The sequence below is a fragment of the Phyllostomus discolor genome, chromosome 8 (genome assembly GCF_004126475.2).
Source record: "Phyllostomus discolor isolate MPI-MPIP mPhyDis1 chromosome 8, mPhyDis1.pri.v3, whole genome shotgun sequence".
Classification (NCBI taxonomy): Eukaryota; Metazoa; Chordata; class Mammalia; order Chiroptera; family Phyllostomidae; genus Phyllostomus; species Phyllostomus discolor.
Window position 1 is genome coordinate 17,853,406 of NC_040910.2, and position 27,734 is coordinate 17,881,139.

The following is a 27,734-nucleotide window of genomic DNA, read 5'->3' on the forward strand; positions in this document are numbered from 1 at the left end:
ATCATATGTCCAGCATGTGACTTAGGTATTCCTAACTTTCTTCTCCCTTTTTCCCTAAGCTTCCAAAGTACAAGACCACAGGTTAAGACCCAGCGGATCTCAAGGGTGAGATAAAGGGGATATCTGGCCAATTTATCAGTGGCTGGGTAAGTTCTTCGATTCTAAGATGTACTTTACCATCTCTTGTTTTTCTTTAGTGGTTTACAAAGCCAGGGTAGGTTTAGACTCAGGATACAAAGTTCCTCGTTTGGTCCTTTGGGGGATAGAGGCTTAGCGTTCTCATTTGAACGTCTCTCAAAAGAGGGGTGTGGCCAGAGGAGCCCTGTTTCCGCCCCGCTCCCACCCCTACCCCTGGAGGGTTTCTATTCAAGGTCTCTCTCCTATTGGTGGTTCAAACCATGACCCAGAGTTTGATATTTTTGGTAAATATTTTATCAATGTTTTAAAATTGAAGCAATATTTCTAACCACTCAGGGACAAATGTATTTTTCTGTCAAATGGAGCTGCTCACGCCAACCCTGTGCTTTCAGGGAGGAGCTGGGCGTGCAGACACGCAAAAGGGGCCGCCGGGTACGCTGCGAGAGAAGCAGGCGGGCTGCCCGAGTTCACAACATACAAAGAGTTTATTTATGCAATACAGGCCTTTTCTCAAATATTTTTCACAGAATTCCACACAGCCATCTACTAGAAAAGTAGAATTACACAACACCAAAATAACAGTTTCTCAGTACAAACTGCTAATCAAAAGGGAGGGGAAGAGAGTTTAATAACAAATAGAAGGTAAAACAGGTGTTGCTTATTGCAGCACCTGGGAGCCTCTGTTCTCAGACCCCGGCGGGGGGGGGGGGGGGGGGGGGGAGGCTGATGAGGGAGCTGCCTCAGTGCGTGGGCGTGGTCGGACCTCAGGGGTGAGCTTTGGTAGTTGCAACGTACAGAAAAACAACTGTGAGCCCAAGACCATTGCCATCATTTCATTCTGATGTGCTATGAAGAGGACAAACCAGGAAAACATTGTAAGTATTTCACACCTGCTGTAACGTTATCCTTTAAGTTAACCACACAATAAAAGAGCTTCCCTCAAAACCGCAATTTTCTAGGTCTAAAACATGCTTGAAGAAGGATAGATAGAAATAATTCACTGAGATGTTTTAAATTACATTTATCATAATTTAAACATTACTATTTAAACCCCAGAAAGTTCGGTGCTTAGGCAGCACAACTGTTTGGAAAAATACAGGACCAAAAGTACAGCATAAAATCCCCCCGTCCCAGTATTGTAACCCACTTCCCGACGATTAGAGTCATTTATCTCTCAAGATTACAGATGAGTGGGAAGTGTTTTTCATAACGTAGCTAGAAGAAGTGGTTTCACTCACTCCACTGTATATTTCCATAATTGGTGAAAATAGACTTCTCATTATGACTAAAAATAGAGATTTTTTTAAAACTACAGAACCCAGCAGCCAGTTTTCTGCTTTGCTATATACTTCCCCCCCCCCCAAAGTCAAGCAAAGTCTACAAAAATAGCAATTAACTTTAAAAAATATTTTGCTTCAGAGCAAATTTAAGTTACATTCAGAGGTGAGCGCCGTCTCTGAGAGAAGGGTGCTCGGGTGCTTCCCCCGCGGCGGCGGGCACAGGGCCGCTGTGCAGCGCCCCCGTCAGTAGCGGGTCTGGTATTCGTGGTGCCACCGGTTGAAGTCGTTGTAGAACACGACGATGCTTCCTGAGGCCATGCCGGAAATGATGCACCTGGGAGAGGCAGAGAGAGGGCGGGGCTCATCCACCTGTTCATCTCCTAGGCATCTGCTGCTCAAGAACCAACTGCCCTCCCCAGATCTGCACGGGGAACGTAGAAGACGGAGGTCAGAGCCCATCTCTGGGTGGCCCACGTGCAGCCCCGAGCAAGCCTGGAGCTCCGCCCCTGCTGTCCGACAAGGGTCCCAGCCACAGCTGCCTTTCCGTGCAAACACAACCCCTGCCTGCGGGTGAGTCAGTAGAACCTGGCTCGGGAAGCAGCACATTTGGGGGGGGGGGGGGGCATCGCTGACAGGCAGAGAATCAGGGAGGAGGGCTGTGCTGACCACGAGCAGGGCGGGGTCTGTTGGGAGCTCAATCCAAGCCCCTTGCGCCCTAAGCAAGGCCCTGTCCATGCAGCACAATGACTCCCTGAGGCGACCGATGGGGACAGGGCTGCTACCCGCTGTCCTGTCCCTGAGTGGCTGGTGCGGGCAGAGGGGGGGCTCTCGGGCCACAGCCTGTTAGACGGTCTCTGGCTGAGTCCTCAGTGGTCCTATTCAGTACCCTTCCTAATACCTCAGACCAGAGTTAGAAACTGAAATGTGTCGCCAGGCAAAATACTCAACACGGGAGGGACACAAAAGCTCTAAGACACAGAAAGCAAATACGTAGTAAAATGGCAACGGTCATTACTTTACAGGTGAGTAGATTAAACACCCCAGGCAAAGGGCACACACTGGCAGAAGGGGTAAAAATTGTGACCAAAGGTGCGCTGTCCACAAGAGACTCCCGTGAGCTCTGAGGACACAGACAGGTGGAAGGAAGAAGGGCGGAGACAGGCAGTCCCTGCAGACAGCCCTGGGAGGAGGGCTGGGTGGCCACACCGGTGTCAGACCGAACAGGCCGTAAGTCAAAGCCTGAGCTGACAGACCAGGACACTGGGCATCGAGACGATGCGTCAGCATTGCCAACATGCCGTGAGCACAGTGGTGGTGACAGCTGTGTAGCCTGTGAGTGTCCCTAATGCCACTGAACTGTATTCCAACCAGTGGCTAGACGGTAAATTTTGTTACCGCACAAAAAATGAGGGACTGTATATTAAGAGGAGCTGAGGCACCAGATAAGAATGACCACCCCCAAATTTACCACTCAGGAGGTTTCAGGAAACCAGCCCAGTCTCTCAGTGGAACCCCCACGGACAGGGATACAGGCATTCTATTTCAGCGCGTCAAATGCATTAAGAAATACAAAAAGCTTAGTGGTGACGTCACAGGAGCCCTCGTCACCCCAGTCTTGTCTAACCCACAAGAACTCGGCCTCTGTCCGTAGCGGCTGAGCCCTCAGAGAGAAAACCACGTTTGTCAACAAGTGTCCTGGAAACCCCGGCATTCCTTGGCTTCCTCACTGCACAGGTGACCCCCCCCCCTTACCGTCCCCGCTGTGGTTTGTGCCACCGCCCTCCGTGGCCCACGAGTCCCGAGTACCTCTGGTCGTAGGACAGGGCCATGGCCCGGATCCCAGCGTCGCAGCCTGGGTAGGCGAAGAGCTGCTTGAGGTCCGACGCCTGCCAGACCACGACCACGCCGCCGTCCCCTCCAGTGAGGAGGTACTGCCCATCCCGGCTCAGCTGCATGGCCTGCGAGACAGAGCGACAGCCTGGTGAGAACTTTGGCCAAGTCTGAGGACCTCCTATTCCAGCAGCTGCTGCAGCATGGGGCGGGGTGGGGAGGGGGGCAGGGGTGCTCCTGAGTGTTTAGGAAATCAGGAGTCATGGGAAATTTTGCCATTTTTTCAAACTCAGAGTTCAGCTGTGCTTGAGTTTTTAAATGCTGCATGTTGTGGGCTGGGACCAGCCCTCCAAACCGAGGGGCCTCCCGGCACCTCCGCAGCTGTCCTGGGGACAGGCGAAGCGCTCTGTACCCCGGCTGGCCTCCTAATCCCGGGAGAACCCTGCTGCCCTCCCTCGGGGCTGCAGCCCAGGAGAAAGGGGCCCACAGTGGTAGCACCTTTGCTAGGCCTGCAGGGGTCCTGCAGCCAGAGAGCCCCACTCCCCTGGGCAAGGACTCCCCCGGTGAGGCACGTTCTTCGTGCCAGGACTGCCCGCTGCCCACAGGGCAGACAAGGGACTTGTTCTTCAGTCCTGTAAAATGGGCCAGTGGCAGACCAGTGCCTGTTTTTATGACTTCCTACATTTTTTTAATGCTTGAGGAAAATACTGAATGATGGTAAAATTTATATAAATTCTAGATTTCAGCGTCTACACACAAGGGTCCCGGAACAGAGTCACCCTGCTCCTTGCCAGCGACTCTCCCCCACACCTGCAACGGAACAGAGCCTGTGGAGCCCAACAGTCACCGACCGTCCCTCACAGGACCGTGTGCCCACGCCTGACCCACGAGCTAACCCTCATGCCCTTCCTCTGCTCCGCAGCTTTGCCTGGCTGCAGGGGGGGGCGACGTGGGACTTCGAAAAGCTGCCGCAAACACCTGTGATCATCTGTCCACGGTGGGAACACAGACTGTGCTGGCAAGCCCGAAAGACTAACTCTAGCTTCTGAGAAATGTACTTACAGAGTTTTAGTATGGTTGCCTTAGGTCTTTAATCTACCCTTTGCCAAACTTTTTTAAGCCACAGAAAAGTAAGGATTGTCTCGTAGCCATTCAATTCACATAGATGCCAACTCTTTTTTAGTGGTTGCTTAAATATAACTTACTGTCAAGAATACACACACACACACACAAAATCTAAGAAATAAAAACCCACGTGTGGAAGACAGTTGCGTACAAGGAGGATTCTCCAAATCTAAACCAAATGAAACGGTGAGGTTTTTCAGTGTAACCCCCAGTCTGTATCCTCGTCCTCCCGTCACTTGACAAACGGGGATCTCTAGGGGGTGTCTGTGAACGGCCAGGACGGCCAGCACCGATAATTATTTGCTACACTTATAAAAGTCAACTGATGAAAAACCCCATTAACCTTCTGGATGTGGTTCACTTGAGTTTTATACTTCAGGCTTTTTACTGGGTAAGTGCTATATTAAGACAAATTAAAACCATTAATCTTTAACTCTGTTTCAGTAGAGTCTAACCCTAGTTCTGTTTGGAATTATGTTAAACCTGGACTTCTAGGGCTATCCTTTTATCAGCCTCCAAAACATGTGAACAGGGCAGATGCCTGCCAAGGTGAAAAAACATTTTCTCGTGAAGGACTTGTCAAATTCTCCCGAAGGCAAGAGCCAGGGCATCATTTCCAGAACAGCATCCCGTCCTCCGGCCAAACCGCGCTCCCACAGACAAGGATGGTGGCACTGGAGCGGTGGGCTGAGGTGAGGGATTTCAGGATGCCCTCAGAGCCGCGGTCCTCTCCCCCTCTGACCCCCAGTGCCGCTGCTCTGTGGGGTGCGGAGCTCCCAGGGGACCCAGTGCTGGGGGGAGGGCCTCCCCAGGCTGCACAGCAAGGAAGGCTTCCCCAGCAGTGGGCCCTGCAGTCTGGGGCCTCCCCTCCCCACCCTGTGCCCCAGCTTCCTTCTCTTCTCTCCCCTTTCCCTCCGGTCCCCTCTAGTTCCTCTCCCTGCCCCACAAGCTCACTCATCACACAGGCCACCACATCCTAGTTAGTGTGACGAAGTGCAACGGTGTTGGGGGGAAAGCAATGGATTGTTTAAGCCTAAACCCCCATGGGAAATATTAGAGGGAAAACACGGCAGTAGGATGAGGGGGACACTGGTGTGCAGGAGCAGCCTGCAGCGAGCCTCCGACTGCAGCCGCCGCTTGTCCCCGAGCCTGTGGCACTGGCGTGCCGCAGAAATTGTTGCAGCCGGCGAGGGATTTCAAATTATTTTGCAGATTTATTAGCGCAGCTGACAATATAATCGCAACTCAAAGTGACAGATGATCAACATTATTATTCTAAAGAGGAAAGGAAAACCCTCCGATGTGTACTTGGTTTAAATGAAGTATTACGGGCGGAAGGGAGAAAACGGCAGAGCCCGGGTGTCTCTGGCGAGCCCGAGGGGAGGGCAGGGCGGGCCCTGCACGGAGGAACGGCTCCCGGGAGAGGAAGTCACAGGGGCCGGTGAGTGCGCCAGGTCATCTAGGTCTAGGGGTTTTGTTCCAGCCCTGTTCTTACCTGAGAGAAGGGGTGGCCGGACTAGACCTCGGAGAACTTTGTCATCTGAGTCGCCCAGGGTCGGGGATAGCCATCACTAAACCACAGAGGCTGCCTGGAAGCCGCTCCCAGAGGGCGGAGGCCTCGGCGACCCCGCCCCACCCGTCGGCCCGGCACGCACACCTACGCATGCACGCACGGCCCCACCCCAGGACCGCACTGACAGCCGAGCGCACTGGCTCCGCCCAGGGGGACCGGGGAAACGCGGCTCTCCAAAGGGCAGCCCTCACGCCTTGCTTCAGCCCGACGCTTACAGAGCCAGAGGGCCCACCAGCATTACTGTTGCTCGCACAGTAAAATGGAAAAGCGGCCTAATTCACCTTGAACGTGAAGCCCAACTCTCTTACCTTGGCAAGTTCGGGTCTTCTTATCCACTGAGAAGTCAAGCCTGAAACTCGATGCTAATCCTGAATAGTCTTAACCTGCCCCCTGTCCTTAGCCTAGAGAGAGGGGACAGTCACAGGTGTCCTCTACTGCATTAGTTTAGATTTCATAATCAGAAAACGACGACGACGTGCAGTTAACTTTAGAAACAAAAACAAAAAAATGAGCCGTGACCTTGAGCAGTTTCCTCTGCCGAAGGCTCCCAGTGGGCCTCACGGCGGCCCCAGACCCAGAGTGTCCCGCTGGAGCAGAGCAGCCGGCCCGGTTGGACACGCCGGGCTCCGGGAGGCACGTAAGCCGTGTCTGACAGCCACCTCTCTCTTTTTGGGCATGGAAAAGAGAATCTCAGCGACTCAACAGAGGTTTCTCTGTTGAGCCCTTAAAGGAGCCCTCCGCCCCCTCACATGGAGGTCAACCCTCAGGAAAGCCTGCAAGGCACTCACCCTTATGTTATCGTTGGTTTCCGTAGTGGCCTGGAGTTTCCCGTTTACGCTGAAGGTACAGAAGAAGCCGGTTTCGTAGAATATGACACAGTGACCTTCTCTGGAAGCCTGAATGAGTTTTGGCTTCAGGCAGTTTTCAGGACCCTCCAGAGTCCTTAACAAGTCCCCATTCATGGAATGTATGAGACACGGTCCTTCTGAAGAGAGAGGAGAAACAAATGGCAAAATTCATTGTTACATGGGAACAGAAACACGTGACCTGAGTCGGGAGCACAGATCAGAGTGTAACAGAACCGTGTCACCGTCACAGAAAGCCTTACAAGGTACACGTCTGACACAGGTCGTTCTGCAACTTGTCCCCCTGCGTGCTGGCCAGCCCTCACCTTTCACTTGGGAGAGGAGAAAGCTGACTTACATGTTCAAGTTCATTTCCCCTTAAGAGATAGGGAGTTACTCTATGAAAGTCACTATGCCAAGAAATGATTAAAAACTGGAATTTTAGAAAGGAACAGGACAAACGCCAAATCCAAGGGGAGCTTCCAGGAAGGCTGGGCTGCCGTTAGGCCCACTCTGGCGGGCCAGGGGCCCTGGTGGTGGCAGCACCGGGCCTGTGTGGGGACAACTCACAGGGCGGCCCCCGAAGGCCTCCGCAGTCCCCCACACCCCTGCTCACTGCTCTGCCCAGAGAAGGTCCCTGATGTTACCATCTCACTGTCCCCTCCCAGATGAAATCACTTAGGGATCCTTGCCACCTCTTGGCAACTGAGTCCACTTCCCTCCTGCCCGCCCCTGCCCCACCCCCAAAGCACAGAGCAGCACCTGAGGCTCCCAGCTCCCCGGGGGGACCCCCGCTGAGATGCTGGAGGGAGACTGGGAAGAGCCCACAGGGATCAGAGCTCCACAATCCCACCGTGTGCTGCGTGCAGAACAGAGGAGCCGGAAACCCTGCCTCGGGCAGAGACTCGGAAGTTGGAACGGACGGGGTCAGGAGTCTCCGTTCCGGTGCGAGGTGGGAGCGGTCCGGCCAGAGTCCGGGGCACGAGCAAGTGCACAGAGGGGCTCCTCGCTGCCGCCTCCTCCGGAGAGCAGCGCTGCTGCAAAGGAGAACCACCGGCGCTGTCCAGGGCGGCAGCTACTAGTCCTGTGTGAGCGGGCAGTGCCTGAACGCGGCCGGGGCACCACGGAGTGGAACCCAGACAGCGCGCACACGTTTTCTGAAAGTTCCACAGACAGACTTACCTGTGGAACCGCTTAACACCAGGCCGAGCTCGGCGCAGACGGCCGCGCAGGTGATCTCGTAGTCGTGGCCCGTCAAAATGGCCCGAGGCGTGGTGGTCCCGGCTTTAGGAAAACACACACAGAAAGGACCAATTAATTCCAGTTCCTGCAGGGCGTTACCCCGTCTACTCAGATTAAATAACCAGCAACTTGGTCCTAGTTCCCATAATGTCTAAATCTTTCACTTCTAATTTGGGAATTTGTCCAAAAACACTATTTTAGAAGGAGATCCAAATGATATGTCATAGTTGGAGGGCCACGTGTTTGCTAATTTTTTAATTATTAATTAGCAAGCAATGGCTGAAACCTTGGTGTACAGTAAACCAGAAATCTGCATTATAAAATGACTCACATACTTTTCCCGAAACAAAACAAGCCCCGTGACTCGGAGATTTATGGAGGGATGGCTTCAAAAGTCGGGACTAGGGCTCGATTCGCATTTCAAAGAGCAGCACTGCCTGGTCCCCCCCACCCCCACCCCCTCCTCCTCGGTGGGCCGCAGTGGAGACCGTGAGAACCGGGGTTCGTGATGACTCAACGCAGCTCCTCTCTCAAACATCTATCACCCTCACTGAGCTTACGTGTTTTCCTGATACGTAAATCTCAGAGAGTATATTTCCCCATGATTCAGTCAAAGAACAAAGGGAAAAAACCTCTTACATGTTATTCCACTGACAGTGCTTGAAAATCAGGGGAGGGGTGCAGAGGACTGAGGAGGACCCCCTGGGGATGGGTTCTGTTGCAGGCCCAGGGGATTGGCTAAGAAGAGACCCACGCAGTGACTGTCCCCCCACCCCCACGGGAAAGGAAAGCGATGATGGGCCGAGTCTGTGGCCTGATGCGTGCCGAGCCCCTAGGAGAAACGGACGACTGAAGGATACTGTTTTAACACCAAACCATTCCTCTACTTTTATGGGAGTCACTAAGGACCAAGACACAAAAAGCCTTTTTATGAGCGGGACTGAGGAGCCAGACTGCTAGTGTCCCGAGGTTCCCTGGACCTGGACCGGTGTTGCAGCGCTACTGATGAGTGGTACTGCGCATCCAGACGGGGCCGATGTGGGGAAAGTGGGGCACTGCTTTCTGCGGAAAAGAGTGACGTGCTGCCCTGACCCAGACACCTGGCTGTCCTCGAACAGTCGTGCACTGAGGAGAGAGATCTGGGAGGTCAGGGAAAATCCAGCAAAAAAACTCTGTCCTTGGAAAGACCAAAGAATTAACTCCAAAGCAGTGGTTTCTTCATGGGTCAACAGGTCCTCTGAAATGTCATGCAAAACACATGTGCGTGCCTATGTCGGTCTGCAGGGGCTGGGGGAGGCACGGAAAACAGGTTTTACGGGGTGCGCAGAGATCCACAACCAAGAGCGGGTGGGTGCCTCTGCTGTGAGACACCCCCGGGGAACCTGCAGCTCCTTCCCACCCAGCCCGGCACACGATGCCACAGGGTGTCACAGGGCCCCCCAGGACAGCTGTGTCTGCAGCGTCCATTGTGGCTTTGGGGACGGCGGTACTTGGGGGTGAGATCCAAGTAGGAGGGCAGCACGTCCCCCTCTGCGAGACCCCGGGGCTGGCCCGAGTGCTCTGCCACAGGCGGAGACCCCAGAAGACCCAGGGAAAGGCCAGGGGATGGGTGCGTAAGGTTGGTTTCATTTCATTCCAAGTTTAAAGACTTCTCTGGGTAGGTTTTACCCCGATTACAAAGTTTTACTTGACATTTTCCAAATAAATAATTTGTCACAAGGGCAACTGGTTTTTTTTTTCCTCAAAAAGTATAATACAGATTTGGGGAAAATTTTAAGACAAGAAAGTACACAATTTAAGTCAATCTGAACTACTTAACTTTCTGTTAGAGCTAAGACTTGCGACTGAGAAACTGATGTTATGTTTTTAAAAAGTTACCAGTACTTTAGCCTCTCTTTCATATACTGTATTCTTCAGATTATAACATGCACTTTCCCCCCGAATTTGGGAGGAACCTGGGGGTGCATCTTATGGTCCAAATGTAGCTTACCTGGCTCGCTGGGGTGGGGATGGCAGTGGAGCGGGGTCACAGGTTATTAAATATTTCACCACATTTTTTGCTTCAAAAATTTTTTTCCTATTTTCCTCCTCTAAAACCTAGGTGCGTCTTATAGTCCTAAAAGTACGGTAGGTTCATATAGAATCATACCGGTTTCTCTCTTTCCCAAGATCCTCTACATTCCACAAAAGTACCTACCATGTTATTTTTTAAATTAATGCCTAATTATATTGGCAACTTATTTAAATCAATAATTAAAATCATTAAGATCTAGGGCGTACATTTTCAGTGACTGTTCCTTTTCTGTTTTAGGGGGTGAGTGGGTGAGATGTGTGTTTTTGTTAGAATGGTCTTGGAATCCCTCAGTGGCGAAGGGAGGTCCAAAGGACAGCCGAGGGTGGCCGAGCCCAGCCTGAGCGCAGGCCGAGTGCAGACCAGGCGGGCGGGCGGGTGGGTGCCCCTGGCAGGCATGGAGGACACTGTCACTGAGGCCCGTCAGCGCTCACTCTTCGTTTCCTAGATCTGAGAGTGTTTTCTCAGGAGTGTGGGGAGGAGGTGAGAAGGCTGCTGTCAACTGCATTTCTTTAATGTAGAGTTGACATACTGAGAATTTCCTGTGCCTATAAAGCTGGAGTTTAGAGAGCCTCATTGATCGACCCCATGAAGTGGGTTAAGGCATGAGCATTCCTTTTTGCAAACTCATAATTAAAATTTTAATAAATACGCTTTACTTGCCAAATACTAGTTTCCAAGTATCCACACTATACCAATCATTTTTCCCTCCACAAATCAGAAGACACACACACACACTATGTAATGGCAAAACTGAAAAAAGATTTTTCTTTTCCTAGGGCCCAATCTCCAAATAAAGAACTGTTCAATGCTAGGACTCTGGCTTCAAAGTTTGGCAAAATGTTCCCTAACCCAGGAAGCAGGTCAGACAGTTCAGGAAATACAGGGGGGAAAGGAAAAGAAAAACAACAAATTAAAAGCATAAGGGCAGACTTATAATCACCGGGTTCTTCTCAGGTAGCTGGTTTCACAAACACTGACTGGATTTCCAGTAAAAAGATTTGTGTTATTTAACTTCCCTCCCTTTAGGAAATGCACATTAACAGCCTTTAAAAATCCACCTACGACACTACACGGAGAAATGTCACTTCCTCTAAGAAAAGCTGTTTCCAGTCCTGGTTTAAGACGGACCTTTGTATTCCCTTACAATCTGCTGTGTGGGCTGAGTGGTCTTTTTTATTTTCTCATTAAAAAATCTGTTCAAAATAAATACTTGTTGGATCTTTACACATGCCAAGAGACCAAATGTTTTAAATATTAATATTTCGCTATAGCAAATAGAATTATACGATATGGTATTTAAACCCAATAGGTCCAAACTACACTCGACAGTTATTTCTGGAACCACTGCAATGGGCAGGGCTGTCATCAGAGGGAGAACTCAGGCTTCACGTGTGGCTCACAGGACCTATACCTCCATGGCGATGCAGTTACACAAACCCTTGGTTCACAGAAAGGAAAAGGCAAACCTTCCTGCGTGCAAAGCCTAGAAACATGATCTAGGAAGCACCTAACTCCTCCTCTCTGCAGCGCTCACCGAGACCTGCTCCTCCCAACCACTTGTCGGCGCACAGTTAATACTGGGGATGGTCTCGGACTCAGCTCAGAAAAGACAATACTGGCCATATGTTACTTTTTCAGGGACCCCCAAAGCTATCACCATCTCTCACGGAAGTTTCTGAAACAAATAAATAATGGGGGGAGGGGGGAGGCAGAGTCTTCTGGAAAATATCAAGCTAATTCTATGATAAAAATTTGCAGTAGTTAATGGATATAAAAAGTCTCTCCTTTTACTTTTGGAGGTAGTAGGAGCTACCAAAAGTTCCACCCCAAAGCAGAACAGACTCCCTTGGGAACCTTTGGAAGCCTTAGTGCTTGAAAAATCGTCATGGCTCTCAATACAGCTGAGAGAAAAATTTCTCTTGCTGCTAGTTTAAGGGGCTACACTTCAAACTCATCTTAAAGAAAACCAGAAAGAAAAAGAGGATAGACTCTAGGACTGCTTTGAAAAGCTGGGGCAATTACTTCAAAGGGAAGGGCGCCTTTGTCCCGAGAGCAGGTTTACGATGCCTGCTGATGCAAATCCCAGCCAAAGGCTGAAAGGGATCCTCGGTGCATCTTTACAGATGGCCTCAAAGGAGGACGCACAAGGCGAAGGAGATTAAAGACAGCCCAGACCCTGCCTCGGACACCCGCGCACGCCAGTTTTCACCAACGTGCTCTTCTCTGTGCGTGGCACTGCATAGCACCACTACCTTACACACCCCCATCCCCGCACGGGTTCAGCCTGCGTGTTTAGCCGTGCCAGACCTCATAATGCCCACTCAGCATTTACACTGGATCTGTGTTTAAAAATATTAGGTGAAATGTTTTACGCCATTAGGCAGAACAACACATGTTTTTATGAGAGGGCATTCTTGGGTGCCCTCATAGTACTAGGTGTTATTTCTCTCTCAGATGGACTCTGAGCCACTTGAAGCTGTCCCTGAAAGGAAGAGAAGAGCAAACAGTAACCTCTTTAGTGTCCTGCTCACTAGTATCCAATGAGAAAAATATTTCAAAATCTCTGTCTCCATCAAGGCAAAGGGGAGTCATAATCCAGGTAAAGAGAGACCTGGCACACGTTTCTGGCAAATTCCAAGTCACATTTTAAAAAATGAATCAAGTTCTTGGCATTTCTGGCCTCATCCCCTCAGTCTTATGAAAATTAAAGTACCTTAAAATGCACTGTGAAGTTCTCATTAGCCATTTAAATACGTTTTTAGCAGTGAGAGAATCCCTTCATCTATTCACCATTTTTTAATACACCAATTATAAAACAAAGTGCAGTTCAACATTTCCTTATTCTTAGTTTTGTAGAAATGAAACCAGTTCTTCCACTTAATACTTAGCGATTTTCAACTTTTTTTTTTAATCTCATGGCACACACAAACTAATGACTAAGATTCTGTGGCACACCAAAAAATTCAGTTTTTGCCAATCTGACAAAAAAGTAGGTACAATTTTGATTCATTCACACCCAACAACTATTGTGGCATTGGTGGCTGTCATTTGTTTAAATCTGACAGTCTCAGGGAAGAGAGGTCAGCGCCCCTGACTGAACAGTGAGGTACTGCGTGTTTTAAAAATTCTTGCGGTGCACTGGTTGAAAACAGCTGGTTTAGAAGGTTCCTGGGCCAGAAGCTAACATTTCCCATTTGTTTACTCATTTATTCCTATCGTCTTAATCCACTTCGTAACATTTATTGGGTATATATTATGTGTGATGCACTGTGAAATCAAGTAGGGGAGTAAAATATGGCCTGTATTTGTAAGTGACTTGATTTTAAATGGTCACTGGGTCAGGCTTTGTTGAACTCCCCGTAAACCTGCAAAAATAGATAAATAATTATATATAAACTATATATATATAATTGGAACGTTCCAAAAGGCATACTATTACAGAAGTCCAAACTATTTATTATAGCTGGATTTTTAAAAATTAATATTTAACATCAATTAATAAAGTCCTCAAATGAAAACAACTGATATAATTTTCCACGTTAGTAAAATCTAACACCAAAATATGAAATCGGGCTTTGTTAAAAAAAATCATTTCAATAGAGTACCCATTTCAAAAGAAAATATCTTAAAAACCTAAATGCATAATTATTATATACACCTTTAAAAACACTTTGTATATTATATGCCAGTCATTTCCTAAAGATGGATAGTTCTGTGTTGCACATGCCTTTTGTTCCATCGTAATTACATTTTGACTACTTGAGAGCATTCATTGAGGAAAAAAATCATGTAAAAATTGAATGCTCAGCTTTCTCATGTGGCTCACCATAATGGTAAATCAAGAGAGAAAGTGACTTTTCTTAAGTGGAAATGAGGCTAGTTGTTAAATGTTTCTTAAACCTGTCCCATTCGCATCTTAATTTTTGTCTTAATTTTTATTGAATTTATTGGGGTAACATTGATTGATAAAATTACAAGGACTGTCCAGAAAAAGTCCAGTGATTGTTAATATAACTACAACGGTTTACATGGCTGGATGCCTGTGGACAGACCTCAGCATATACAGGTCTCAGGACTACAATTCTCTAACACATCTTCTGTCTATTGTATCGTCTGCTCACCAACCAAAGTCAGGTCTCCTTCCGTCACCACTTATCCCCACTTCACCCTCTTCCACCGCCCCACCTTCCTTTTCCTCTGGTGATCACCATGCTGTTGTCCGTGGCAATGTTTTTCCTTCATCTTTTGCACCTAGCCCCCGAACTCCTTTTCCCTCTGACAACTGTCAGTCTGTCGCTCTGCACTTCCTAACTTTTCAATGGGCATTATATACTATGATTTAATTATGCAAAGAGAGACTGTTTGAAATTTGTTCTGTTCATTCTATCTCCAGCAACTCTTCCCCCTCTTCTCCATTCATCATGGTCTCTTTGGTGAAAAAAGTGTTAATTTGGTTAAACACATAGACTACAGAAAAAAGCTGTAGCTACATTAAGGGTGTGGCAACCATCAGGTAGTAAATTTGGGTAGCTTCCTCTTGTAAATAATATTAAAAGTATTAATGCAAGACAAGATAATATTGGTATACAAATTAATTATAATTAATAATCTTGGTTTATAATCTTTTTCCTAAGATACATGTAATTATATATAACATACATGGTATATATAGTTTATATATATAAGTTTATGACAATGGAATCATCCTCTAAGACTACATTAGGAAATGGATTTGTATAAACATGCACCTATAATTGTATACATAAAGTATAACCCTTAGTGTGTAATAATGAAAAAATACAAAATCCTATCACGACATATACTTTCATAAGAACACAGTGTAACAAAATCGTCTCCATGTTGTCCTTTGTAGCTAATGAGAGCTTTAGTGAGTGACAGGGTTGCATCACATGGTGTCCACCTGAGAGTCCAATTAAAGCCACGCTGAAAACGCAGTGCCTGCTCTGTGACCTGCCCTGGGCGGGTTCTCATAGTCGGAGTAGGATGCAGGAGCTTCAAGGTCAGGAGAAAAAGTAAAGGCATATTTATAATCCTTCTGCGCCTCAGCTCTAAAACAAGGGCAACAGTAGTGACCACATAGGACTACTATGAGGATTAAGGAGCCAGCATGCGAAGGGCTTACCACGGTGCCTGGCGTGCGGGGAGTACCCTGTCAGTGGCAGCGGCAGCAGCAGGAGCAGGAGCAGGATGCATGTTTTCACCCTCTGCTGCAGACAGTCCTTTCAGCAAGAGGACAGTATCTAATTCTGTGCTGCATAATGCCAATTAGAGGTGGTTGTTACTATTACTATTATTATTATTATTATTATTATTATTTTGGTTGAGGAGGAAACAGACCTTGATTTCTAAAAATTATACTTTGATTTCTCCCATTTATCCTTTTCTTAGACTTCCAAACCTTCCCTGACCATCCATGTACATTCTGATACAACTAGTATCTAGAAGCCTAGAGCAGGAAGTGAAGGTACATTGCAAGGTACATTAGGTATTTTTCTCCCAAATATCTTTACTGTCTTGGATTATCAAAGTAATACATGCTTATCAAAAAACATTAAGGTAAATTAATAAATTGTAAACAATATGATGAAAAACTGCCTCCAAAGTCCACTATCTGTCTATAAATAACCACTGCTAACATTTTGCTGGCTACCATTCCAGACACTTTTCTATGCAAAAATATACACAGAATACAGGGCATACACACACGGACAGAGACACCTAAAATGTACTGTGCACAGAGGTTGCTGATCTTTTACACTTAACACCACCAAGAGCACGTCCTTCCACGTCACTGTCACAGACCCTTGTACGTTAATGACTACACGGTGTTTCATCGTGTGGATCTATCAAACTTATCTGATGTACTACTTAACTCTTCCTCCTTTCTCGAGATTTTTCATTTTTGATTCCCCACTGAGGGGCCTGTCTCTGGCTCTAATTCAATGATAGCTTTATAGCTGCACATGGGTGCCTAGTAACATAAACAGTATCAACTTCTGCATCCAAGTTGGAACAGGTACTGAAATGCAGCCTTATCCATATTTGTTGATATGCAACATGAAGATTATGATTTTATGAACAGTAATCAAAATTTGAAACTATTTTTATCTATCCTAAATACCCAAGTCACATGAAATTCTTTGTAATATGTCCCCCTTAACATTTTTAAGCTTCCTTTGTCAAAGACACATAAATTAGGCTCTAGTGAAAACTATAGAGGGTTTTCACATCCTTAGCTATTTTGCAACATTCTGGATTTGACCCCAAGAGCAAAGGCAACAGGAGCAAAACATGAACAAGTGGAGCCTAAATCGAAAGGAAAAGCTTCTGCACAGCAAAGAAAACCATCAACAAAACGAAAAAGCAACCTATGGAACAGGAGAAAATATTTGCAAATCATATATCTGATAAAGGGCTAATATCCAAAATATATAAAGAACTCATACAACTCAATAACAAAAAAACAAACCACAAAACCCCCCAGAAAAACAATATGATTAAAAAATGAGCAGAGGATACGAACAGACATTTTTCCAAAGACATACAAATGGCCAACAGGTACATGAAAGGTGTTCCACATCATTAATCATCAGGGAAATGCAAGTCAAAACCACAGTGAGCATCGCCTTAACACTTGTTGAAATGGCTACTATCAAAGAGACGAGAAATGAAAAGTGTGGGCAAGGATGTGGAGAAAAGGGAACCCTTGGGCACTGTTAATGTAAGCTGGTGCAGCCACTAAGAAAAACAGTACAGAGGTTCCTCAAAGAATTAAAAACAGAACTGCCGCACAGTCCAGCAATCCCACTCCTGGATACTTCTCCAGAGAAAACACCACCACTAGCTCAAAAAGACACCGGCGCCCGCTGTGTCCAGTGCAGCATTACTCATAGCGGTCAGACATGGAAACAACCTAAGTGTCCAGTGGTGGACAAATGGATAAGGAAAACATGTTTTATTTATTTTTTTATTTTAATTGTTGTTCAAGTACAGTTTTCTGACTTTTACTGAAAATGTGGTCTATATACCCAGCAGAATATTGTTCAGCCATTAAAAAACAAGGAAAGGAAATCTGCCATTTGAGACAATATGGATAGACCTGGGCATCATGCTAAGTCAGTCAGAGAGAAAAAGACGACTACTGTAGAATCAAATTTATATGAGAAATGTTAAAAAAGAAAAGAACAACAACAAAAAACCCCTCGTAGATACAGAGAACAGGCTGGTGGTTGCCAAAGGCAGGAGTAGGGGAAACAGGCAAAGGCAGTCAAAGGTAGAAACTTCCAGGTATAAAGTCAGTCGGTCCTGGGGCCGTAATGTACAGTGTGGTGGCTGTAGTTAACGCTGTACTGTGTATCTGAACGTTGCTAAGAGATCTTAAATGTTCTCACAAAAGGGGGAAAACTGTAACTGTGTGGTGATGGATGTTAACCAGACAAATTATGGTGATCATTTTGCAATATATACAGACATCAAATCATCATACTGCATGCCTGAAACAAATATAACGTCATATGTCAATTACCTCTTAGTTAAAAAGGAAACATCCGCCCCCCCCCCCCCCCCCCCATGAAACGGAGCAGTCTCTCAGTTGCAGGAAGTTACAAACTACAATAAAAAAAGCTCAAAAGCTCAACAGTCATGAAGCCCTGTGCCGTGAGAGGGAGGATGAGTTCCAAGGACTGTTTTTTCAAATCCAAAAATCAGAAGTCTGACTGACCCTATTTGAATGCGAGATAAATTAAAAGATAGGGCAATTGCTACTTTGTAAAAGAAATCAACAGAAGCATCTAAATACTTGCTTTCATGTAAAAATGGGTCTCTCTTCATAAGTTCTCAGGAGTACCTAGAGCACAGTATGAGGCACATCTGCACAAAGCTGTCATATAATTCTTCTAATGAAGACAACTCTTTAGAAGGCGATAAAGTCAGTCTAATATGTTTTTCCAGGAGGTATCAATTAAATGTATCCTTAGTAGTTCTATAATAACGTCACACACACACACACACACACACACACACACACTCATGCAATATTCTAAAAGCAGAAGAATCCCGTTCGACTTACAAAGCGGGGAGAAAGTAGCTTACTATTTCAGACCATATTCAGTCCTAATTAAATGAAAGAAGACATGCGGAATTTTCTTTGAGAGCCTATACAGCCACGATACTTAGTTGACTACAGGGAATCTGTACCTTCTTAGATTAACTCCAGCATTTGTTTGAAATTATACTTCCTATCTGAGCATAAAGTATTAGACAAACAACTTTCTTTGGGGTGGCACTATGCAAGTCTACATATAAAGACACTCAGTTTCAATTTGAGGGCATAAATCATCAGTTCTTCTGTTCTCATATTTATACGGTTTTAGCCTACAGGCTGAATGGTATAGTCATTTTTCTCTGCAACTAAACAAGGTAAATAAATGTGATATATTGGCACATCACCCCACCACTCTGCATATGGTGCACATTAGGGTTGTATTCATTTGCCATATGAATATAATTCCTTTTACCACATCTACTATTAGTTACAAGCAGTAAATACAGAGTTGTTTTGCTGGAACCTGAGGGCCTGCATTACATCATGGAGCACTAAACATCCTGCTCCTTCTGGAGAATTTCATAGATGTAGTTTTAATGTCACCTGAACTCGAACACTGCCAACATATTGTTTCAAACCCTACTTGATGAATTCTTCAAAAAAAAATACGGGGCAGTCTCAGTGTTAGTACAACAGTGCACACCAAAGCCAGAGCCACAAGGAGAGCTCTTGATGAGGCACACGCGAGAACGCACGTTCTTGACAAAGAGGCGAATCGGGAGTCACGTCCCAGACGGGAAAAGGCTGCTTGGTGCAAGCACTGCTTTCACATCCAAAATCTAGTGAATGTAAGAAATCTAAAAGTATCGCCCAAACGATTTTCTCCAACTGCGGCTTACTGAAGACCCGCGATCAATGACAAGAACTTCTATCTCATGACAAACTGTGACGCTTTGTTTCATTAGGCATCTATTTTGCTTACTTTTTCCTTAAACAGAATATTTATTATTGCTTCAAATCCATGTCAGCACAGGGCAAAAAAAGGAAGAAAGTCAGCTGTTTTACAAACTCATGGTTCAGCACAAATGCACATATCTGGACATTTGTGACCCATAAATAATATTTGCATCACAGGCATTAAAAACAAAGTCCACCTGTCTCATCAAGGAGTGATTTCCCGCTTCACAAACAGTAAGTGCCCAAGTGCATCCAGCAGATGGTGCTCTAGGACATGCACAGTTTGTGTCACGGCTACCTTATTTTGGCAAGACAAAGAATAAGGATTTATCAGTGGCTTCAATAAAACTTAGTAGGCTTTATGATAAAAATAACATAATTTCTAAATATGTGCACACACTATACATATGCATAAGACATGCACAAGGGCAACCAGTAAATAATTCACACCTGGATGATACAACTTCTGTTACGGACTTGATGAGTAGTCTATATACATATCAGTGGTATTTATGGTCATATGGCAAGATCATTCTAAATTCATTAAAAAAAAATTTAGAATGCCTTAAAGTTAGAATTCATTTTTAATTATAGCAGGAATGTCTCATTAGGGTGATACTAGTAAAATTAACAACAGTAGGATTTACGGTAATGACTGGAGTGATTGATGAGAGTCTAACAGAATGAAGTTTTAGACAGAGAAAGAAAGCAGGGCGGCTATGGCATACAGTACTTTAACAAACAGCTCTGTGGTCTGTTAGTGCGAGCCTTGTGGTTAATAAAACCTTCTTTCTAATTAACGGTGCTGAAATATTCTTAAAGAACAGAATCCTGGTGTTATAAAAAAAAACCTAGTTTTGTTTTTTTTTAGTAGACGCCATTCCCATAAAGGAGAAAGCTGACATAGATTAGCATGTCTGATTGCAAAGAGAAAAAAAAATGCCACCTTTCAATCAAATCAAAAACAGAACGTGAGAATGGAAAACTACTTTACTGAAATACTCCACACACAAATCTGTGCAACACCCTCCCAATGAGCAACCATTCGCTTCTAAAGCTAAAAAACTGTGGCTTTCTAGAAATTACTCAGATACATAAAAATTCTTAAATATTTACTATTAATAAGCATTTAATTTTATGATCTATTAATATAAAATGGTGGACAAATAACAACTGTTTTGCAAATTTTTATCTTCCTTTTAAGATCATTTCAAAGTGCTAAAGCATTTAAATGTCAGTGGCATGCACTGGGAGACATTCTCTCCACCATTTGGAAACGGACAGGCTGGGCAGACTTATTCAAAAGGAAAAAGGAGTATTTCAGGAAAAGCCTTTCAGTGGACAAGATCTGGTCCTGAAACACACAGGGCACCTGGGCAGAGAGATGCTCCCAAACAATAAACACCTTTCACTGAAATGTTTTTGGTTGAATTTACTTAAAAAATTCACCACTAAATGGAATCCGACCTCAATTTTCTTCTCATTGAGAAAACTGCATTCCACAGGAAACAACTATCGCGAGACGGCAGAGTCAAAGATGGAAACTGTGTGCTGCACAGGGAAACAAGGCCGTTGCCACAGCATCTAGGCAGACGGCACAGAACACGTGCATCCTTTCACCTGCCCCAAGTGACACTACGTGCAGATTCCACCCAGTCAGAATGAGCCTGATGTTTCCCAGGCAGTTTTCATATGAATATCGTGCGACGTGATTTAAAAAATAGTAATAAAGCTCTCAACTTTACACACAGCACTAAGATTAGTAGAAAATGGTGTAGGCTTATGACCCTAGCAAGTAAAATTACTAGCCTCATTGTCATAATTTTTTAAACAAAAACAAAAACAAAATACTTGAATGAGACCTATGAAATGCAGAAAATGCAACAGCCTAGTTTTCTTTAGTTTCCCCATTTTCCCTTCAAGCAGGAAAAAGTCTAGATTCAAACATTGAAGTGGAGGTGCGGTATGCATTCAGGGGACCACATCGCAATCACAGGTACACAAGCCTGGCTGTCTCTGAAAGGACGGGTGCACGGCCTCCGACAGATGCGACCCGGGAATGAGCACAGCCCGAAGTCCTCATCTGAAAGCCTCTGACTCCGGCGGCTGCATCGAGGAGCCATCAGAGAGCCAGAGGCTCAGAAAACCCGACCCAGCTTGCACAAATGCTTAAAACACACGGTACATATGTCTTTTTTTTTTTTTTTTGTCATTTTGTTTTGAAAAGCTTAGAGTGGCTTGTTCATTTTTCTATTCTAATGTGTGGAAATTCTCATTATGTGAAAAAGTGCCTATTTGTCTTTCTCCCAGATTCTCCCTTCAAAGCTAAAGCAAAATTAAATTGGGACATCAGACACTAGAAAAAGGCCAGGAAGGACGAGTTTCCCTTTGAGAAAGGTAATTTAATTTAGTCAAGATGCATTACAATTTTCTAAAATTTTTATTAGCTGTGCTGTTATGTTGTTCTTTTATTTTCTTTGCATTACCAGCACTGCTAGGAGTTAATGTCCACCATACTGCAGACAATGAGAGGGTACAGATGAAGTGCTTTATGAAAAATATAACATTATAATATATACTCTAATGCCAACAAGATGGTGTTTGTGTGGTGATTTATTTGCTCTAAGCATCCAGGGCTTCTGAGAACACCTTAAGTCAGTTACTAGTGTTGCTTTCATTTTGCAGACAAGACAGAAGGAGCACAGCAAAGCTTAGAACTCAGGTTTGTTTCGCTCCAAACTCCAGAATGTGGTCAATTCTACGTGATGCATTTTGTTAGAGTACATGGATGTAAAAATCATCTCTAGGGTGATTCATAAAGTATTGAGATATATAAAAATATATCTCATTCTTCTGGAAAAGCTGAGTATTTTTAGTTTTAAATTATGCTTACATCTGTGCAATGTAACAATTACCTATAAGTGTAGCTATAAGCCTTTAGCTACTTCTCAGATTACAGATTGGTAATAACATATAGAACAAGATGAGGTTAAATTTTAAAAAAAACAAGAAATCCAATTTTTTCTTGCATTTGAATAGCTATATGTGCATGAAACATCATGCACTATTTCAAGGAAAGAAGTTCTTCCTTAATTTTTTTCAGATAAATAACAAAATGATATATTTATTACCTATGTCAAAATCGAGGTTTGCCTGAGTTACTTTAGTGAATCTCAGTAACTGAATTGGTAGACACAGGAAAAAAGAAATCGTAAGTAGTATCTCATCCTAAAAGGTCAGAAAGGAAAATGAGTGGAATCTGAGGATCCACAATGAACATGAAGTGCTTTTCAAAAGAATGTGAAAAACAAAATCCCTAAAGTTTACATATTTTAAAAAATTACCGTAACTATATGTAAAATGGACATGTCTGTGTAAATATGTGAAATACACATGTGCACACTAGCCCCCACATAGACACGCCCTAAAATCTGATCACAGATGTATTATCCATGACATTGCAGCCTTAAAGTTATTTTTCATATTCTGTTTGTATAGGGAATTACCTGTGACTTGATTAAAATATGAAATACACAGTAGAGGTTCACTGCATAAAAACCACTCCAAACAAAATACAAACAAAGCAGAACCAGCTTTGGTAAAATCCTTTGCACAGACATCTTTTAAAACTGGACTGGCTTTCAACGATAAGATTTCGCCTTCATACAAACAGCCCACATTTAATGAGCACGACGTGAAGATGTCAACCCAAAATACGACAGACTCCGACGTAGTCGGACGGTTCCGGGATCCGGGCCCCAGTGACGGAAGTGCCACAGGACTCAGGTCAAGGAACTGGGAACAACACAATCCTTCCTTAACCAAACGCATGGCGATTTGCTTTGCATTAAGAAACTGTAAATATTTAAGAGCAGCTAAAAAGCGCTGCCTTGTGAAGTAAAAATCTAAAGCTATTTTTGCAGGAACTCTTCAGTGTTGTCATAATCGTTTTAATTAAATTCTCATTTTTCAGGTGGTCCCTTTAATTGTTTTTTCCTACTTCTTAATGTGTTTTTCTAAAGCCATTTCTTCTCTGCAGCTGTGTGCGATTGGTTTTAATGGTAGCTGCTTCCTTTTTTGCCTTCTGTGAATTACAATTTTAAATGGTTACACATTTTTTGTTTTACTGCCTTCAGCATAGTTTCATAAAGATGTTTAAGGCTGTTGGTGAACATTTTCATTTCCCATCTGAAAAACCAAGAGCCATTTGAATATTCCATATTGGCCTTTTATGACCTGCTTTACTTTTAATATGAAAATGACAGCATATTTTTTATAAAGACTGGTTTGTTTCCATGAAATCATAATATCTTTTGCTCTTTTAAAATATGAATTCAATAAACAAGATAATATGTGATTGTACTTTTTATGTTTATCTTATTGTTCATGAATGAAACACCTCGATTCTATGTGATGACAGCAATTTACAATGAAGAACTAGCATTTTCAGATCGTAAGAATAACTTATGAGAAATCAGGTTTCACACTTGGATGTGAATTATCAGTGGACATAAAATGTCAACGATGAGGCTATCTAGATATTTCTTAAATTTTCAGTTAAAAAATTAAAACTACTTGATAATTCAGTTTCACTTTCACGATGATGAAAAAGATAAATTCACTGCAAAATGTTATATTACATGTTGCTTATAAAAGTTCACTTATAAAATAAACCGCACTTACTGCCTGGGTTATCTCCGATCCCACTGCTTTTCCCGTTCCAGTACCAGAGCAGAAGGGTTGCATCACGTGATCCTGAGAGAATGTAGCAATTTCCCCCAATATATGACTCAGAACGGGTGAGGCAAGTGACGACATCCCAATGGCCAAATACAACTTGGACCAATTTGCCTGAAAAACAAAACAATTTTCTTTAAAATTGCTATTAACTTTTTAAAATTCCCAGTGAGCATTTCACTTAGTAACATCATAAAGCCTTATTAACTCAGATTCTGATAATTCAGATTTTACAATAATATTTGATCTAGTCTGACCTAAAAGTTTTCTTTGGGTAGTAACACTAACAAAAAAACCCCAGTTGAATGGTGATGATAATATTTTTGAAAGGCAAAAACCATTTCTTGCTTTTTAATTTAATTAAGTAATGTGTTTATTTATAGAGAAAGGGGAAGGGAGGGAGAAAAAGTGGGAGAGAAACATCCATCAGTCACCTCTTGCATGTGCCTGGACAGGGGACCGAACCCACAACCCAGGCATGTGCCCTGACCAAGAATCCAACCAGCGACCTTCTGCTTTGCCGGACGATGCCCAACCAAGCCACCCTGGTCAGGGTGAAAGGCAAAGCCTAGTTCAATTCAAACAACAATATTTAAGGACCATGAGACCATATCATTATAATAGCTACTATAAGTTACTAATGAATCATACCTACCGATGAAACACCCAGGAGAACCCTTATTTGGAACCATTTCCACATTGTCTTAAGTTACTGTATATGATTCAAAGCACAACAAAACCTACTTGCTCTTGTCTATGTACTCTATAATTCAGATGTCACTAATAAAAACCCATCTCAATTAGTAAAGATTTAATGTACTTCTTCTTTTTAAAGTGATCTATACAAGGGCGATGCAAGTCACTGTGGACAGCTTCTGTTTTTTCAAATCAGGACTAGAAGAACTAAGTTTTGATAAAAGAACTAATACGTTGTGGTTGCAATTGGAACCAGGTCGTTCTTTCTTTGATTTCATTTCATCTGAATAATGAAAATTCCTTGCGGGGGTTGACGACAGAATCAAGGAAGATTAGGGCAGTTCGTCCAACGGCAAAGACTGGCGGTGATGGGGGGAGGGGCCCAATACACTTAACACACGTCCAGGGCTTCGAACACAGGACGGATCCTTCACAGAATGATGTCAGAACCCAGTCGAGCCCCTGCCTTTTATGACCTTTGTTTCATCAGATATGGTATCTACAACTCACACAAACTTGTCCAAAGAACTGAATACCTACAGCAGGCCTTCCCTTACCTCCCAATAGTTTTTCGCTAATATTTTTCTTTGCAATGTCCACAGAATTTTAACATGGATGTCACAGAATGTCTACCTTTAATATTCATAATGAGTTTTTTAATCAGTGTTTCAGTGGGGTCACAAAAATTATAACTCGAATGTCCAAGGGAAAAAGAGCACTAAGCTGGAAAAAAACTAGTATGACCAAAAAGTTCATGTGTTTAACTTGGAACACATCGTAACCTATTTAAAAGCTTAAGGTCTCAAGTATTGGCATCTAAGTATATTTAACTTTTTAAAATAATAATAAATATAACTAAAAAGTATTTACATTGTTTTAATTTTCTATTTTAACAAACACAAAGCTTATCACAAATGCTGCAAATTTAGAAATAAAACACTGAAGTATACTTTATTTAAGTCAGACGGAAAGTCAAAGTCAGTGTGTTCGCTCTTGCACGTAGATGACCACTAGGAACTTTAAAATCAGATTCATTTCAATGTCAAGTTGCAAAGTTAATAAAGTACATTTTCTTCTCCTGTGAATAAAGACTTTAGTCAAAGAAGGTGTTTTACTTGCAAAATGTTAATATTCATTTCTCAATTTCTTCAGCCTTTTAAACTAACACTGAAACATTTTTTTAAAAAGTAGCTATATCAATAAAGAATGTGGTAAGAAGAATTCAAGACTTTCCAAGATAAAAAATGGAAAATAAGAAAAGTTAAATATAAAAATGTAATAATTTTCACATCATTTCCAGTTTACATGCGGAACAAAGTGGAGAGATTTCATGGTAAAATGGGTGGGGTTGAATTACAGGTGGGCCTTTCAAAGGAGGAGAGAGAAGTTAGGTAGGTGAATGCACTCTCACTACGGATTAGAAAACTGAAGGTTAAATCGGTGAGTTTTAACTAGGAAGGAAACAGAACTGCACTGCCGTGGTTGTTATTGACCACAGAGCGTGTGCAACTATGTCTGGCTCGGCCTGTACCTAAACGCTGAGAGCATGCAAACTAGGAGTGACTTACATAGGCTGTTTAGAGTGGGCTCACTTAAGACTCGACACCCATCAGCTCGGTGGGTTGCAGGACTCAGAATGAGTGAGGTCACTACAACAAGATACTGATGGTGCTCGGGGCAGGGGAAAGGCGAGTGCGCCCCCCACGTGGACCAGGAGGCTCGCAAAAAGGCGGCTATTCATTCAGCTATGTGGGTCGATTCCAACTCACCTGAGGACAAAGTGGAAAGCTGTATCTATAAAGGTGGGACAGAATAAATATAAGTGACAAAATTATCCAAAATTCACTTACTAATTTTCATTAGTTAAGTCGTCACTGTGTATCTAGAACATCAGTGACAGGAAAATGGATACAAAGTCACTGGTTTCTTTTTTAACTAAAATTTTCCACTACTTTAATTTTTGCCCCCAAAGTTATCACAGTGATTATTCATTCAACAAACATTTACTGAGCATCCACTAAGTGCCACACAGGAGGCCTTCCTACATCTACACAGTGGTAAACAGATGTGGCAAACAGACATGGTCCCTGCCCCCCCAGCACTGACTGTCCAGTGGGGCAGACAGACATTAAACACAGATACATAATTAGGAACAGTGATTAGTACTATAAAAATACAAAAGTAGGATCAGTAAGAAAAATGAGGTAGAACAAATTTAGGTTGGGCATCAGGCAAGAACAAAATGGGTGAGTGACATTTCAGTATTTATATCTAAAGGGTTTCATATTTTAACACAAACTAATTTTATTCTCTACAATTTATACTTTGGGCTCAACTCTGGAAAACATTATTTTTTTAAGTTTACTTTTTTCCTGTTCTGGCAGCCATTCTTGGCAATGTATGTTATTGCTACGAGGTTGAGGTTCACTCCTCCTAAATAAATCACAGCATATAAATACCTGCTGCTCTTTGGGTAAATTATTTTCTGATAATCTCATAAGTGTTCCTCAACCTTTATTTTTTGTTTCCTTTAATACCAGTCCACCTCTCCACACACTAATATCAAATATTACCACGAGCACTAGAATATCCCTTTTTTTTTTGACAGAACAAATTTTCTAGTTAATGTTTTATTTGACAGCTGTGCTACAAATAAAAAAAATTCCAGCTCAGGACTCTGCACCACTGAATCTAAAATGTGGCCTGAAAATGATTCCCACTGCTGAGGGAAGGTTTTATTGTTGCCTCTGCTGTTCTGGTTGTGTCCCGAAAACATGATTTATGTTAAAAGAATTTCCTGTTACAACCGTGTTTCTTCCCTCTCCCCCTCCCAAACCTAATAAGAGAAGGATTTTTTTTTTGGCTTATGTGCTAAAATATAATTGAATTCAACACTTGTGATAGCTTTGCCATTACATATTATTGATCATACAATTTTTTGCTTGCTTCTCTGCCAGACTTAGGAGAGTACATTTAATATACACATATTGTCCAGAACGCAGTTACCCTAACTTAAGCTATCTTAAATAAAACTAGCATCAGAGTTTGTTTGTATACAAAATATTAAGAAAGCTATGAAGACAATTGTTTGAGAATTTGTCACAACTTTTACGGCAAGCACCATATATATTTTTACCGAACAAATCAAGTCAGTCCCATTAACATGAAGTTT

At 43.6% G+C, this 27,734-nt stretch overlaps 1 protein-coding gene across 10 annotated transcripts in view; it reads right to left on the reverse strand.

Moving 5' to 3' along the window:
* Positions 1-599: 599 nt before the first annotated feature.
* LRBA (LPS responsive beige-like anchor protein) overlaps positions 600-27,734 on the reverse strand; it is a 512,136-nt gene continuing 485,001 nt past the window's right edge. For 6 of the 10 annotated variants that reach the window (XM_036031882.1, XM_036031877.1, XM_036031883.1 and 3 more), the window contains 5 exons: positions 23,811-23,980; positions 7,974-8,073; positions 6,735-6,931; positions 3,225-3,376; positions 600-1,752 (listed from right to left, as the gene is read on the reverse strand). In XM_036031882.1, the coding sequence (XP_035887775.1) occupies positions 1,662-1,752; positions 3,225-3,376; positions 6,735-6,931; positions 7,974-8,073; positions 23,811-23,980 (710 nt within the window). In that variant the 3' untranslated portion in view covers positions 600-1,661. Of the gene's footprint in view, positions 1,753-3,224; positions 3,377-6,734; positions 6,932-7,973; positions 8,076-23,810; positions 23,981-27,734 lie in introns of all 10 variants that reach the window. The other 4 variants (XM_036031880.1, XM_036031879.1, XM_036031878.1 and 1 more) reach the window with 2 other exon arrangements.